This window comes from Gymnoscopelus microlampas (genome assembly GCF_963454915.1).
Source record: "Gymnoscopelus microlampas genome assembly, chromosome: 4".
Taxonomy (NCBI): Eukaryota; Metazoa; Chordata; class Actinopteri; order Myctophiformes; family Myctophidae; genus Gymnoscopelus; species Gymnoscopelus microlampas.
The window spans coordinates 4,821,591-4,836,536 of NC_139941.1; the positions used below are offsets into that span (position 1 = coordinate 4,821,591).

Genomic DNA, 14,946 nt, shown 5'->3' on the forward strand with positions numbered 1-14,946 from the left:
CTCAGTTGTTGTTTTTTTTAGCTTTGTTGTTTTTATTATTCTTATTCTGTTGCTATTATATTTATTCCTTGCATTGTTAATTCTAATTTAGAGTTGATGTATTTGCTTATTTAAAACAAAATATATATAATGAAGTGTCTTATTATTATTATCAATATCATTATTATTATTACCCTTATTATTATTATTATTATTATTATTATTATTATTATTATCAAGTTGTATAATTCATTATTAGCACTAAACATACTTTATTTAGGCCTTACAGCAGGAACTCAATATATTCCAGTTCAGTAGGTGGCGATATACACCGGATATACGCAACGGACGCTTACATCAAATCAATGACCAGTGTTGCCATATTTTGCGAGAGAAATAAGCAGCCAGGTCTATGAAAACAAGCCCAAAACTGTGTATTGCTGGCTATAGTCATGTGGTGACTATAGGCCACATGGCCTAGATATGTATGTGTATATATATATATATTGAAAATAGCCGATGTACAAGATCACAACGCGTCTTCAAACAAACCCAAAGTCGCTTATAATAAGCAGACATGGCAACACTACAGCTCCATTCCTTGAGCAACGGTAGGACATCCGGTTGCTTCTGCGTCGTCCCTTCTCTTTCTCCTCTATGCTTCTCGACAGAGGGAAAACATACCGCTGATATATCTATCCTTTTCCTCCGGGGAAATATCATTTAAAGGTTAGTGTATTAGCCTACTATTTTTTTTGTATCTGTGTGGATGTATGCCTGCTGTGTGTAGTCTAAATATCTCGTTTTACAAATGTTTGACTGTTTCATTGTGTACATGTTAGCGTGCTAGCTTGGCTAGCCTACTGTAGCTAACTGACTAGACTTTTCTTGCTACCCACATTACTTTTAATCACGTCACAGAGTTATGATACTAACTGTTGATCGATGGATTGGTAGGTGAATCTGTGTTATGGATACTTGTACTTATTTTATTTATATAGATCGCCGAGCTCATGTTAGCTGAAGGCTAGAATAAGGCAGAATTAAGCTAAAAGCTTACACACACACACACACACACACACACACACACACACACACACACACACACACACACACACACACACACACGGCTGCTAATTTTCTTAATTATTTTGCTTTACATTAAATGAACTGGCTGCTGAAAATAGCCAATCTACAATCTTATGCCACAGCCGAAATCTTAAATGTATTTTTTCCTTCTCTTTTCTTTTCTTTCAAAACAACAAACATGACTTTATTAAACACTGGTTAGCAGCTAAATGCAGGCCCCAGAAAATGTTAAGACCCTGCATTGATATTAGTATGTTACTGTTTGTAGTTTTTTCCTGCGATGGAGCATGATACGGCTTTGATTGTGTCTAACCCTTCTCTTTTTCTTTTTAATTTTCTTTCTTTCTCAGATGTTTCTGCTCGTCATTTCCTGCGTCACAGCAGTGGGGATGAAGAGATCGGGAGCATCTGTGATGACCAAGCTTATAAAACCATGGTAGGTTTAACATGAGTCTAGAAGTAATGTACAGCAGAAGTAATGTACAGCATAAAGTAGAGCCTGACTAAAAAAACAAAAACTGTTTGATTACTTACACACTATCCCTGTGTCTGTATGTTCCAGACGCAGCGCTGTTTGACCTGGTGAGGGCAGTGACCACATTCAAGAACCTCTTGGACCTCACGTTTTGCAAGGTAAGGGTGTGACTACACAGTTATCCAAAATAGCCAATCTACAAGCTCACAGCACGCCACATTTATTTTACCATAAATCCCTGAAACCTCTCTATGTCATGATAGTTGAAAATTATGTGAAAATGGTGTTGGTGTGGAAATTTAGTGAGGCATTGGAAGAGGGGAACTGATCAATGTATCAAGGGTTTCTACACACTGAGTTAAATTAACATACATTTCACTATATAAATTGGGGTCTCAGAGATAGCCATGCCATTAACAGGGTCTGTAGACCTGATGCATGTTAAATTGGGGGTCCTTATTAAAGTACCAACTCCACCGTTGTCTAATTTATTTCCTTTCTCTCCCTCTCAGTTGGCGTTCGTTGGGTGGCTCACGTGACGCGTTCCACATGAAGGAACTGCATTGGCTTTGGAAGAAGAGGCGGGCGACAGACACCAGCACACAGAACCCAAAATTGAATTAAATGAACAGTGGCCCATTTTGTATTCATTCCAGTAGCTTTGATATGGCTCTGAGTCTGTGGCATGTTAACTAGAAACACATACACTACACCAGGACAAACTACAGCGGTAACAAAATGGACCTTTACATGTCTGGGCGTCTGTGTACAGATAGAACCAAATGGACCCTTACAGGTCTGCAAGAGTACAAATGGACCTGCCCTGCCAAGGTAAAGAGCAGTAACTAAGTTTTTGGACACGCCGACTTATTTGAGTATCCCAAAGGTCAAATTAGCCTTTGTGATTTTGGGGGATAAACAATTACCTCAAGAACAGATGCACAATTAGTGTAATATCACTTATATGCCGATATCATTTTTCAGTGATTTTTGATTTCGTAGTTACTGCTCTTTACCTTGGCAGGGCAGCATAGATCTCCTATTTTTTTAACATTCTTATGCATTTTTTACTTGACATTCTGCTCAATGGGTATGTTTACTTTTGTCCAGTAGCTTTGATATGGCTCTGAGTCTATAGCATGTTAACTAGAAACACATACACCAGTAACACATGGAACCAAAATGGACTTTACATGTCTGAAAGTCTGTGTACAGATGAAACCAAATGGACCCTTACAGGTCTGCAACTCTGAGTGTACAAATGGACCATAGATCTCCTATTTTTTAATATTCTTATGCATTTTTTACTTGACATTCTGCTCAATGGGTATGTTTACTTGTTTTGTTACTTTAAGTAGGCTATTGATTACCAGTCTGACTTCACACATATTATTACAGCATTGATACTTTTATGTGGAATACTTTTCTCACTGTCTGCCATTTTAAAGTGATACATTTGTATTTTAGGATTATTATTTCTGTGCCTTCCTTTTCTAATAAATACCATAACAATGGAGTTAATGTCTGTGCTGCATTATTTCACGTAGGCCATGTATTTTATGCATTATGTCATGTTCTTAGACAGATACTTAGAGATACAGGGGAACTGTGTGATGGGGACCTTATTCTGTATTGCTACTTGACATGTTTAGAAACCTCAAATGCGGGGGGTGTAACAATGGCCGCTAAATATAGGGGATGAAAGGGAGGAGGGGGGATTCCCAAAGGGAGGGAGGGAGGGAGGGGGGGGGGGGGGGTATATACAGCATATTATATGACGGCGCTACGCTACCCGGCCGCTATCGACGAACGCCACGGTTGGCGTTCACCGCCGGAGTGAGGCTGATTAGCGGCTCGGCGTGACGCGCGGCTCACGCTGATCAAGGACGCCGAGTGGACGCGGCGTGTCCCGCCCGGCGGACGCCCCGGTCGGCGTGGCGTGGGGACGGCCTCACGCCAGAAATGTGCGATATTTTGCTAGCTGGGGTGTTCACCTCAGCAACAGCTGCCAGCAGCTGGGTGATGTCCAACTCCTTCATTGCATAGGCATCCCATAGTTTCACCAGTTTGCCCTGTGTGTCCTTAGTTTTCTTTCGCTGGTAGCGTGCCACCATATCCATTGTGACGAGACGTTGTAGGTGTGAGATTGTACCAGCTTCTTTGTACAACAACGACACAAGCAGGTACAGATTCAAGCTTGGCCGCTGTGCTGCGTTGTTGAGTCTGTAGTGCCATCCCTCCACGTCGTTGTTGGTTCGGATGGCTTGTCGGTAAACGCACCACTGCTGTGGTTACTGGTTTCCACTGGCCATTCATCCAGGTGTCACGGATGTAGTCCACAAGAGGTTCTAGCCGTTCTGTCGACGTCGATGTGTGGCGATTGAATGCGTCTACTATCTCACCGGCCGGGATGTAGGGCAAAGCAAACAATTGCTTGATGAAACTTTTGACTTCTTCATCGTGTCTGCCACAGACAAACCAAGCGACTGGACATGCCGATACACCGCCTGAGCCCAGTGAAACGAACATCCGCGGACTGATGATGGTGCTGATGATGGGTGCTAGCCTTAGGAATATGATTGATGTTGTTGATGGCCAGTGTCTCTGTGTTTCTCTGCATATATCTGCATTCTATATACAGTTTTAACTTTAAAGGGACATTAAGCATGTATACAAGTCTTACATCCATCAGTGTTTGAGGTGATCAAAAGGAAATAGGCTGAAGCTAAACATTTATGATAGCCTATCCTTCCTTAAACAAGGACACGGTCATATGCTGTGTAGCATACATATTCACCTTGTAAACAAAATGTAAGTAAGATGAAATATGCAATATAAATGAAATCCCAATTATAATATTTGCATCCCATATACGACAACACTGACTGAGCTGCTGCTAATGTGTAGACTGAACGTCACTTTATGATGTTCTGTAAAAGGCCTCTGGGTGGCTCCCTTTAGCTTCCATTAGCCTCCATTAGCTTTGTAACGAGTGCAACAGAAACACCAACAGTCCCACACCAATACAGTCTTGAAGCTAAAGCATTCATAGAAACGTATTATAACATGGCAACTTTGCACTTTACCTGAAAAGGGGAGAATAAAGTGAGTGCAAGAATAATTGTCAGACAACACAGATTGAGGATCGCCAGGCTGAACCAATTGATAATAGACACACTGTAAGGATTTAGAGCTGAGGTAAGGAGGTGTCTAATGGCTGTGCTTGAAAGCCTTATCACATCAAGAAGACAATAGGGCTTGAGGTAAGGAGGTGTCTATCTCAATGGCTGTGCTTGCTTGAAAGCCTTTGGGCTTGTTTCACCCTGACAGACAAATAATAATTCTTTGGTAAATCAATGTACATATTATTATTATTATGTCTCTCCCTCTCTCTCTCTCTCTCTCTCTCTCTCTGTCTGTCTGTCTGTCTGTCTGTCTGTCTGTCTGTCTGTCTGTCTGTCTGTCTGTCTGTCTGTCTGTCTGTCTGTCTGTCTGTCTGTCTGTCTGTCTGTCTGTCTCTCTCTCTCTCTCTCTCTCTCTCTCTCTCTCTCTCTCTCTCTCTCTCTCTCTCTCTCTCTCTCTCTCTCTCTCTCTCTCTCTCTGGGTCGAATTTGGGTCGAGTTGTCGGGTCCAAGCGGGTCGACAGCGGGTCGACCGGTCCGGGTCGACCTGTCTTGGGTCGACATGTCTGGTGACCACTGTAGTAGTACACAACCCTCGTAGACGTATTTACGATTCTGACGTTTTCAATCTACGAGAGTTGTAGGGTTCACGCCCCATGGAGACATGGACTTTCTGCACTATGCCCCGTAGACACTCCAAACATGTACAAATTGAAAATAAAGGTGCTTACCCCCAAGCCCCAAATGTCAACAGTCTCTACGCGGTAGTAGTTTAATGTAATAATCCATATCTTTCAATAAAGAAGTGTTTTAATGCCGTCTGCGGCCGATTCTGTCGGAAGTTCCCAATGGGCGGTAGTGACGGGGCGCATCCGGTGAAGCCCGGAATTACACTAAATGTAAACAGGAAGTAAACGAGGGTGAAATAAATGGCGTTCGGCAACAGACGGCATTAAAACACTTCTTTATTGAAAGATATGGATTATTACAACTACTACCGCGTAGAGACAGTTAACATTTGTGGTTTGGGGGTAAGCACCTTTATTTTCAATGTGTACATGTTTGGAGTGTCTGCGGGACATAGTGCAGAAAGTCCTTGTGTCCATGGGGCGTGAACCCTACAACTCTCGTAGATTGAAGACGTCAGAATCTTAAATACGTCTACGATACCGTCTACGAGGGTTCTATACTACAGCTAGTCAAGTGAGCTACATCAGAAGTAGGATCATTCACTGCAGAGTTAACGTTACTGGGAGACTGATAGGATTTTGTACCGTTTTTCATTTGTTTGTGCTTGTTCATATTTGGTAGCTTAGGTGTCAATACGGTTGAAAATGCTTGCACCCTCTCAGGCAGGGCCTGCAACGTTGTTTTCGGCTGATGGGCCCCTTATGGCAACAATAATAGATTATTATGGGGGGGGGGGGGGGGTACTGACCACGCCCACAAGTGGGGGGTCTCGGGATCCATTAAAACGTTAAAAGTAGCAATAAAAGAGACATGTTAATAACCATAAATTATTTAAAAGTGACTGTCTCTTTAAAAATTGCCTAGTAAACATAAAGCCACAATAAAAGAGTATTCCCATTCTTTCAGCAGAGAGGGAGAGAGAGAGAGAGAGAGAGAGAGAAAGAGAGAGAGAGAGAGAGAGAGAGAGAGACTCTCCTGGTGAAAACAGGAGAGTTGGCAGGTATGGGTTAACCTCGGATTGTTTACAGTATTTGATGTCACGATGACTTGGGCTGCCAAGGAAACAAAGCCATTGGCTGACGTGATAAATAATAAAACTCTGTATCTCTGTTTGAACTTCAGAAGAATATCTGGAACCTTCGCTCTGAGCATTTCCGACGCTTAAAGGTTTCATGACGTTCAGTTTTACCACACATTAAAAGTCTTTGTCATGGTCCTTCAAACGTGTATAGAAAGTTTTAACAAAAAAATCCACTCCATTGATCCATGGCAGGTGTTTTTCTCTCACATTTCTAAAGCCTTTTCAACTGCAATGAAAAAATAAATCTTTGCCTGCTGGTGTCGCTGGTGAGGGATTTTGCCTGTCAATCATCGCCTCTGCTCATGGTCCTTCAAACGTGTATAGAAAGTTTTAACAAAAAAATCCACTCCATTGATCCATGGCAGGTGTTTTTCTCTCACATTTCTAAAGCCTTTTCAACTGCAATGAAAAAAGAAATCTTTGCCTGCTGGTGTCGCTGGTGAGGGATTTTGCCTGTCAATCATCGCCTCTGCTCCCCCCCCCCCCCCCCCCCCCTCAAAGGAAAGGATAGGGGAGGGAAGGGGCGAGGACGAGAGTGGGCGGCATTAATCGGCTGTGACCTCACTGCCGAAGGGCCAAGCTCAGATTATTTTTCAGCCTAATTATTCAGAAAACCCCAGACCACAGAAAATCCCCTGAATGTTCAAAGTTCAGATTTTTTTGGTGTAATTGAGGTCATAAAACCCCCAAAAAAACATAAAAAAAAAAAAAAGTGAAAATGAATGTCATAGAACCTTTAAGATCTCTTCTCTGGAATAAACCCAAAAATTAATTTTAATAATAAGTTTCTGTTTATTGATTTAATTAACTAATATCTGACAGATAGATATGGCCCGGTATTTAGCCTACTAGAGGAAAATGAAGCTATCAGAGACATTGGGTGTTCCATTCATTCAAGGATTATTAATGTTAGCCAAAGAGACATTATCATTATCATCAACAACAACAACAACAACAACAACAACAACAACAACAACAACAACAACAGAACAGTCTCTAATTATTTCTGCTTGTTGTGTCTGTATTCCTCCATGTAGGACGTATCTCTGGCTCAAATACATAGGGAAGCCATCGTATTCAAATGCTTATTACTCAGTGGTGGAAAAAGCACTAAATATTTTTATTTAAGTAAAAGTATCAATACTGCAATGTAGAAATGCTCTGTTACAAGTAAAAGTCCGGAACTTGAGTAAAAGTACAAAAGTATCAAAACATACTTAAAGTACCAATGCGACACATTGTGAGCTTGTAGATCTCTATAGGGCTGAAGTGGTTAATGTATGTTTTTCAATAATAATCAAAATCGTTTTAACTAAAGTTTTCAAATAATTGTAGTGGAGTAAGTACTGGAAACAGCTAAAAACGTGCGCCTATGGTCCTTGCGCTAAATCACGTATTTGAAAAGTTTTTTTCTTTTTTTTTTTTTGGTGAGATCTGATGTTCATAGTGACAGAACACTATGCAACGTGATTGTCTTGAAATCTCGTCTTTGAAATCTCGTCTAGCGAGACTTAGTTTTATCGAACACACCTGTCCTCGGTTCTGGTGACTCATACTGCCTTCCTAATACCTGAGGGGGCCGTGTTTTTTCGATTACTTTTTTCATTTATTTAATTTAATTTTGTAATTGTATTTTATTTTTTTCATTTTCCAAAAAAAACCCCCCAAAAAACATGAAAAAAGTAAATGAAAAAACACGGTCTCCTCACATATTAGAAGGACAATATCAGTCACCAGAACCAAGGACGGGTGTTTCCAATGAATCTAACATGTTTAAAATGGCGTTTACAAAGGGTTTGTATAGGAAGGGGGCATGTCTCATAAAATGAATATCAACTATCTAAATCTGTATCATCTGTATCAAGCAACTTAAAAATGGTCCGGGGTGCTCCCAAAAGCCTGAGTAGACGATAAAAGGACCCCATTTATTTTTTTAAAGTGACGGTCACCTCGGAAAACAACGGGAAGTGTTGATGAAATAGAATACATTTTTGGTTATTGCATTGTCTATTTCTCACAAATGTTTTCAAAAACATTCTTGGGAGCAATGTTTAGCTGTAAATGACATTGTGCGTTTGTTTACATGGCTGCCATGTTGGATACGGCACAAAGTTAAGCAGCGCAGCCTTTGCTCTGAGCCTTAATTTGATTAGACAGAGGTCTATTATTGAGCTCAGCGGTCATTATCCGGAAATAACACACCGCTGAATTCAGTGATTGACCAATCAGAATCAAGCATTCAACCTAGCCGTGTAATAAACATGGATAGGGATATGCACTGGCATTTGCTTTCAAATGTAGTTGACATTGAACCTAGGAGTGTTCCACTCACAGTATGTCTGTTATTTGTATATACAATTTGTACGGAGCAGTTACTTGGAAGGCTTGTTTTTTTATGTTATTAAACAGATCAATCCTACATATGTCATGGTATCAGACAAGACAGCAGCAATATGATATTGAATGTTCTGGGTCTATTCGATGTCTAATGTGTCTCTCTTATCAGTCAGCAGAGAGTGAACTCCTGATTGAGAAGGCGGAGGGAGCTGCAGGGATGCACTGTGGGGCTGTGGAGACCAGAGAGACTGGCCAGGACCAGGAGGCTTTCACAGGAGGAGGAGAAGATATTGCCTCCCCCCATGGCCTGGAGGATCACAGTGACAGTAAAGTGACTGCTCATGCCAGTGAAACAGAGGTTATCCAAATATTTGATATTGCATAAATCCTATTTAATTAGAATTGGTCCCAAGTTCCAACGATTAACACAATTTGCATGGTCAATGGTAAATGCAATTATGGTACTGTTGTACTGTTGCTTTAAGACTGAGATTCAGCATTGCCTAGCAAAAGACATCGTCTAATCTTTCCCGTTCTACAAGCTAACGACACATTGCCTTGACTAGTATGTTAACTCTGTTACTGTGTGTGTGTGTGTGTGTGTGTGTGTGTGTGTGTGTGTGTGTGTGTGTGTGTGTGTGTGTGTGTGTGTGTGTGTGTGTGTGTGTGTGTGTGTGTGTGTGTGTGTGTGTGTGTGTGTGTGTGTGTGTGTGTGTGTGTGCAAAGCAGATGCCTACCAGTGATGGTCATCTATCCAGTCACAGCATGTGGCCTCAGCAGCTCATGGATTCCTATGACTCAGCAGACCTGAGTCAGGACCTGAGCTCTGCTGCCCCCTGGAGGACTGCTGCCTGCACTCCTCCCATCTCCACCTTTGAGGACGACAACCACCGCACTCACACTGAGAAAGGCTGTGAGTATAAAACACGCACGCACGCACGCACGCACACATACACTGTTGTGAAATTGGGTAGGATTTGTGTTCTTACTTTCAAAACTGTGTTCGAATGATTTCATGAACATTTGATATTTAAGTGGGTCACAATCAAAAACTTGAATGTCTTTCTCGGGCATGGAAGAAAGACGCTGTTGCTGGATTAACAATGCAGTGATTTCATTTTGCTTATCAATGCAGTCATTTCATTTAGCTTTTCCATGACTGAATATGTGTTAGTGTTTTGTTTGTCAATTTTCTTTTGTCATGGACATACAAAATGAGTAGACAACTTATAAAGAGCTATAGCCCTAAATTACAATTAAAGATCTGTAATTCTGAGAGTGTACAAATGGAACCAAATGGGTTCCATTGAGTTACTTGAATATAAAACGTTCGAGAACCACTGTCCTAGTGGCCTCCTAATATGCCATTCATATTGTCATAGTAAATCAGTGATTTACTAAAAATGTCTATCAATTACACGCCCCATGAAGCCTGGAATTTATGGAGAATGTTTCGTTTTTGGCGCATTCCTAAGCCAATGATTTGATCTCATCGAAAGTCATAATAAGAGTAGTTCAACTCATTTTCAATGTCGTCGAGTAATACAATGCAATGCATTCAACAACATCACTGTTGAAAATAAATTATATTTAGGAATTTCAGAAAATAAAAGGCATACAGAAGTTATAAATAGAAACCAACACAAATTTAAAACAAAATTCTAAAAACAATTACACATTGCGGGGTTCTAAAATGACTCAACGGTACCAGAGTGGTTAACCGCAAAGCAATCTGGGAAACCATCGTCAAATAAAAAGGAAAAACAGCACCCCCAGCGTTTTTCACTTTTCCATTTGACTCTGGGGGTAGTGATTAACTAGACCTACGCTGACTGGAAACTGGGGTTTGGTCCATGCCCTCAGCCCTCCACGTCCGGTGGTGCACCTATGTTTTCATTCCGACTAGATAGCATTTCTTCCACCACGGAACACTATGGGCAACAAAAAAAAATGACTCTTTTATGCTGAGGCTGAGGCACACAAACTGATTTAGCTCTGTTCATAAACAATTTACTTAGGAATTGTTCAATATGAGCGGGTGGCTTAAAAGAGACATTTTGACTGTTTTTGTTAGTCCGAGAGAGAGAGAGAGGGTCCACGGATCCATTTGGTTCCATCTGTACCCTCGCGGAGTTAAATTTACATTGCGATGTAACGTTACCGTGCAGAGACAGACGCCGGGGGGATCATTCTCACAGACAGACAACCACACCAGTTACCAACGGTTGCCGCGATGGCGAAAAACGGGACCGTCAGTGTGGTGGCCATAGATACAATATTATTATATATTTATAAACATACTTGTGTGGATTACGGAGACATTTTTATGAAATCTTGACGTGCGCTGTGCACTATTTGTGTCAGTCCGAGCCAGGGACCATATGTTTCGCCTTGCAGACCTAGAAAGTCTGTGGAGATGGACGCGGGGGCGGCCATAGCTGAATGGTTAGTGAGCCCGCCTAGGGAGCCAGAGGCACTGGTTGCCCCAGGTTCGATTCCAGGCCAGGTCAGCATATGTGTCGATGAAATGAAATTTGTCCCTGAGCAAGACTCTTAACCCCTAATTGCTCACAGGTTCTCATTGGAAACAAGACCGCAAGGACTTTCATGAACAACCTGTTAAAAGGAATTATCCTTAGACTGGAGCGGCTTTGATTGGTTAAAGCGCGGCTTGCCTCCGGATCTAAGGCCTGCCCACTTGTAGGCCAATGTGCACACGTTCTGAACGACCGCCCCGACAGATTCAGATTGCGAAGCTGCGAAGTCATTTACTACTAAGGTGGTGGCTGAGATTGTGCTGTGTTTTTCTCTAAAACTGGATTGATGTGGGCTTAGAACAGAGTGTTTTGAGATAAACGTTTTTTTCCTGGTTATTTACCACAGATTCCTTAATTTTAGCTAGACAGGATAGCTCGGAAATCGGTCTGCAATTATTTAAGTCGCTTCTATCTCCTCCTTTATGCAGGGGGTTACATGGGCTGTTTTCCAGGCAATAGGGAATGTGCCTGATAGTAGAGAAAGATATGTGTTATTTGTTCAAATATTAATGGCGCAGTTAGTTAAAGAAAATAGGATCCAGTGCGTCCTCTCCAGATTTTAATTTGTAAGTCATTTTAGTAAAAGTGATGATAGATATAAAAACTTGAGTATAGTATAAATCCTCAAAAAAACTAAAGTACAGTAACAAAGTACTTGTACTTTGAACGCTATTCCATACTTTGTACACAACTATTTTGACAACGTTTTAAAAAGACGATTATAAAATATTACAAAACTTTTATAAAAAATTAGAAGTAGGATAATCAATTTGATCCAATCAGTTGCTCTCTCTGAAGTGCCCTCCTCTGTCCTCCTTCTAGATCTCCAATTCCTTCCTGAGTATAAAGAGGCGGTTTCCCCTGAACAGCATGAGAGGAGTCCCAGTCTGGTCCAGGTGAAAGTAGAACCTCCACAGATTAAAGAGGAACAGCAGGAAATTAGTCCCAGTCTGGTCCAGGTGAAACTAGAACCTCTACAGATTAAAGAGGAACAGCAGGGGACGAGTCTCGGTCTGGTCCAGGTGAAAGTAGAACCTCCACAGATTAAAGAGGAACAGCAGGACATGAGTCCCAGTGTGGTCCAGGTGAAACTAGAACCTCCACAGATTAAAGAGGAACAGCAGGGGACGAGCCTTGGTCTGGTCCTGGTGAAAGTAGAACCGCCACAGATTAAAGAGGAACGGCAGGAAATGAGTCCCAGTCTGGTCCAGGTGAAACTAGAACCTCCACAGATTAAAGAGGAACAGCAGGGGACGAGTCTCGGTCTGGTCCAGGTGAAACTAGAACCTCCACAGATTAAAGAGGAACAGGAGGAGGTACTTCTGACACCAGAGGAGGCTGGTGGGTCAATGTTGACATTACTAGCAGTGAAAAGTGACGATGATAATGAAAACAGAGAGACAGCCAGCACCTCAACTGAACACATGAAAACTCAAGCTTATATAGAGAACTGGGTACCATCACAACCAACTAGGGATGACCAGCTCCTCTCTTCACACTGCTCTGAATCTGACACTGATGACAGCGATGAGTGGGAGACCAGGGATGATGAGTCCAATGATGAGTTTAACACACTGAAATCACACAAGACGGATATGGAAGGACAGAGATCGTCTTTGAGCAACAAGCTCAAATCACCAAAACAAACACCATCCATGAGGAGGCAAACAGGAAAGAAAACATTTTGTTGTAAAGAATGTGGGAAGGTCTGTGATCGCAAGGGTGTTCTGAAAGGACACATGAGGATTCATACAGGGGAAAGGCCATTTGCTTGTGCAGTTTGTACCAAAAGCTTTACTTGTAAAGGAAATTTGAAAAAACACATGACAATTCATACAGGGGAAAAACCCTTTAATTGTACATTTTGTAGCAAAAGTTTTGGTCTAAATGACTATCTGAAAAAACACATGAGGATTCATACTGGGGAAAAGCTCCCTACTTGTACAGTTTGTAACAAAAGGTTTACTCTTGAATCAAGTCTGAAAAAACACATGAGGATTCATACAGGGGAAAAGCCCTTTGCTTGTACAGTTTGTGGCAAACGCTTTGCTCGTAATGAAGATCTACCAAGACACATGAGGATTCATACAGGTGAAAGGCCTTTTGCTTGTACAGTTTGTTCCAAAAGATTTACTCATAGTGAAGATCTGAAAAAACACATGATGATTCATACGGGGGAAAAGCCCTTTGCTTGTACAGTTTGTGAAAAAAAATTCAATCGAAAATTCTCTCTAAAGGTGCACATGGAGTGCACTCATACAGGGCAATAATATGGAAAGACAAAGATTGTCATTGAATCCTCGTAGATGATGTTTGTTTAGATGATTGAAGCTCGTTGTTCGAACAGGAAAGAAAAGCTACCAGTTGTGGCAAAGTCTGATCACATGGGTGTTCTGAAAAAAACACAAGAATTCATACAGAGCAAAGGAAAATTGCTTGTACAGCTTATGGCCAATCTCTTTAACTGCCAGTGTTAAAACATCGTCTATAGCTGCCCTTGCCAGCGATTTCGAGAGTTTTTACTAACCTTTGAAAAATCATAGAATATTATCCTTCACAACGATCCACCCAGCAATCGCCTCAAAAGACGTAGGGAGGTCTCGGAGAATCGCGGGGAAAAAGCGAGCCGTCGGGATAATCCATTCAATAGTTATGGGCAGTTGACTGGCTTGTTTTCGCTAAAAAGCAACACAAGCTTGACTTTGAAAATGTGACTTTTATAAATCCTAAAACTACTACACCAAACCATCTCCATTTTGTTGTGATCACGTGATCTTTGGCTGTGGTCTTCATCATCATCATGATTCACAGGCTGCAGAACAGCAGTGTAAACCACTGAAAACACCACACTCTTCGACTCGTCACTGTGAACCTTGGCCAAATGACGAGTGTACTCATCAGTGGCAGTCAATGAGTTAAGTGATATTTTGTGTTAAATAGCTCTATGTGTTTAAATAGCACTATATTCTTATAGTACTCCTTGCTTTAGAGCATTGGTAAGCAATCAGTCGATCACAATCTACATGTCGTTCGTCAAAGCCGTCATAGTAGATTACTAACAGGTTAGTGTATTGGTAGAAGAGGCAACGGACTCCACTTGGACTCTACTTTGTGTCTCCTACAGGATACATTAGCTGGTAGGTAGTGATAACTGCCATTGAGCTACAAGATTGGAAGGGTTATCATACCAAAATATAAACTAGAGACATATAGGAAGACAAAAATACAAAAACTTTACGGTTACCTTAGGTGGTACCAATTTGTGAAAATATCAGTGTTGGCCCCTGGACTATTCGTGTTCTTTTGACTTCCCAAATCTTAACAAACCCTCACAGACAAAAGTATCCCTAACAATTGATGACAGATGCCATCACATCTGTCAAAAGTATCCTTGTACTATGTATAAAAGGTCATGTGTATGTTTTTTTTGTGTCAAATGTCAATAAAAACTAAATCAATCAAGCAATTGAACAGAATATCTAAATGTGAATATTTGTCAATATTGTAATAAAAAGTTATTTAAAAAGTGTAAAAATCTGTGTGTGTACTACTGTCCCGAGCAGTTTGCTCTCTCTAAGCCGGCGTCACCCCGTGGTTGCATTTCAAAACTACAACTGAAGTGACACCTCACGGTAC

At 41.3% G+C, this 14,946-nt stretch overlaps 1 protein-coding gene and 1 long non-coding RNA gene across 2 annotated transcripts; both read left to right on the forward strand.

Annotated features, from left to right (window-relative positions):
* The first annotated feature begins 1,449 nt into the window (after nt 1–1,449).
* On the forward strand, nt 1,450–2,233 carry LOC311043154. The gene is made up of 3 exons (XR_014600590.1): nt 1,450–1,504; nt 1,631–1,701; nt 2,056–2,233. It is a non-coding gene; the product is annotated as an uncharacterized lncRNA (long non-coding RNA).
* A 6,788-nt stretch (nt 2,234–9,021) lies between these two features.
* LOC311043269 (uncharacterized protein) lies at nt 9,022–14,353 on the forward strand. Its single transcript, XM_084054445.1, has 3 exons — nt 9,022–9,131; nt 9,503–9,686; nt 12,133–14,353. Exons 2-3 carry the CDS (start codon nt 9,503–9,505, stop codon nt 13,578–13,580), a joined length of 1,632 nt encoding a protein of 543 aa, XP_083910571.1. The 5' UTR covers nt 9,022–9,131; the 3' UTR covers nt 13,581–14,353.
* Nucleotides 14,354–14,946: the final 593 nt, after the last annotated feature.

Bases quoted from the DNA above. Each gene is read 5' to 3' on its own strand.
- LOC311043269 (XM_084054445.1), top strand. From the start codon at position 9,503: ATGCCTACCAGTGATGGTCATCTATCCAGTCACAGCATGTGGCCTCAG. The intron at 9,687-12,132 runs GTGAGTATAAAA...TCCTCCTTCTAG, and splicing joins CACTCACACTGAGAAAGGCT to ATCTCCAATTCCTTCCTGAG.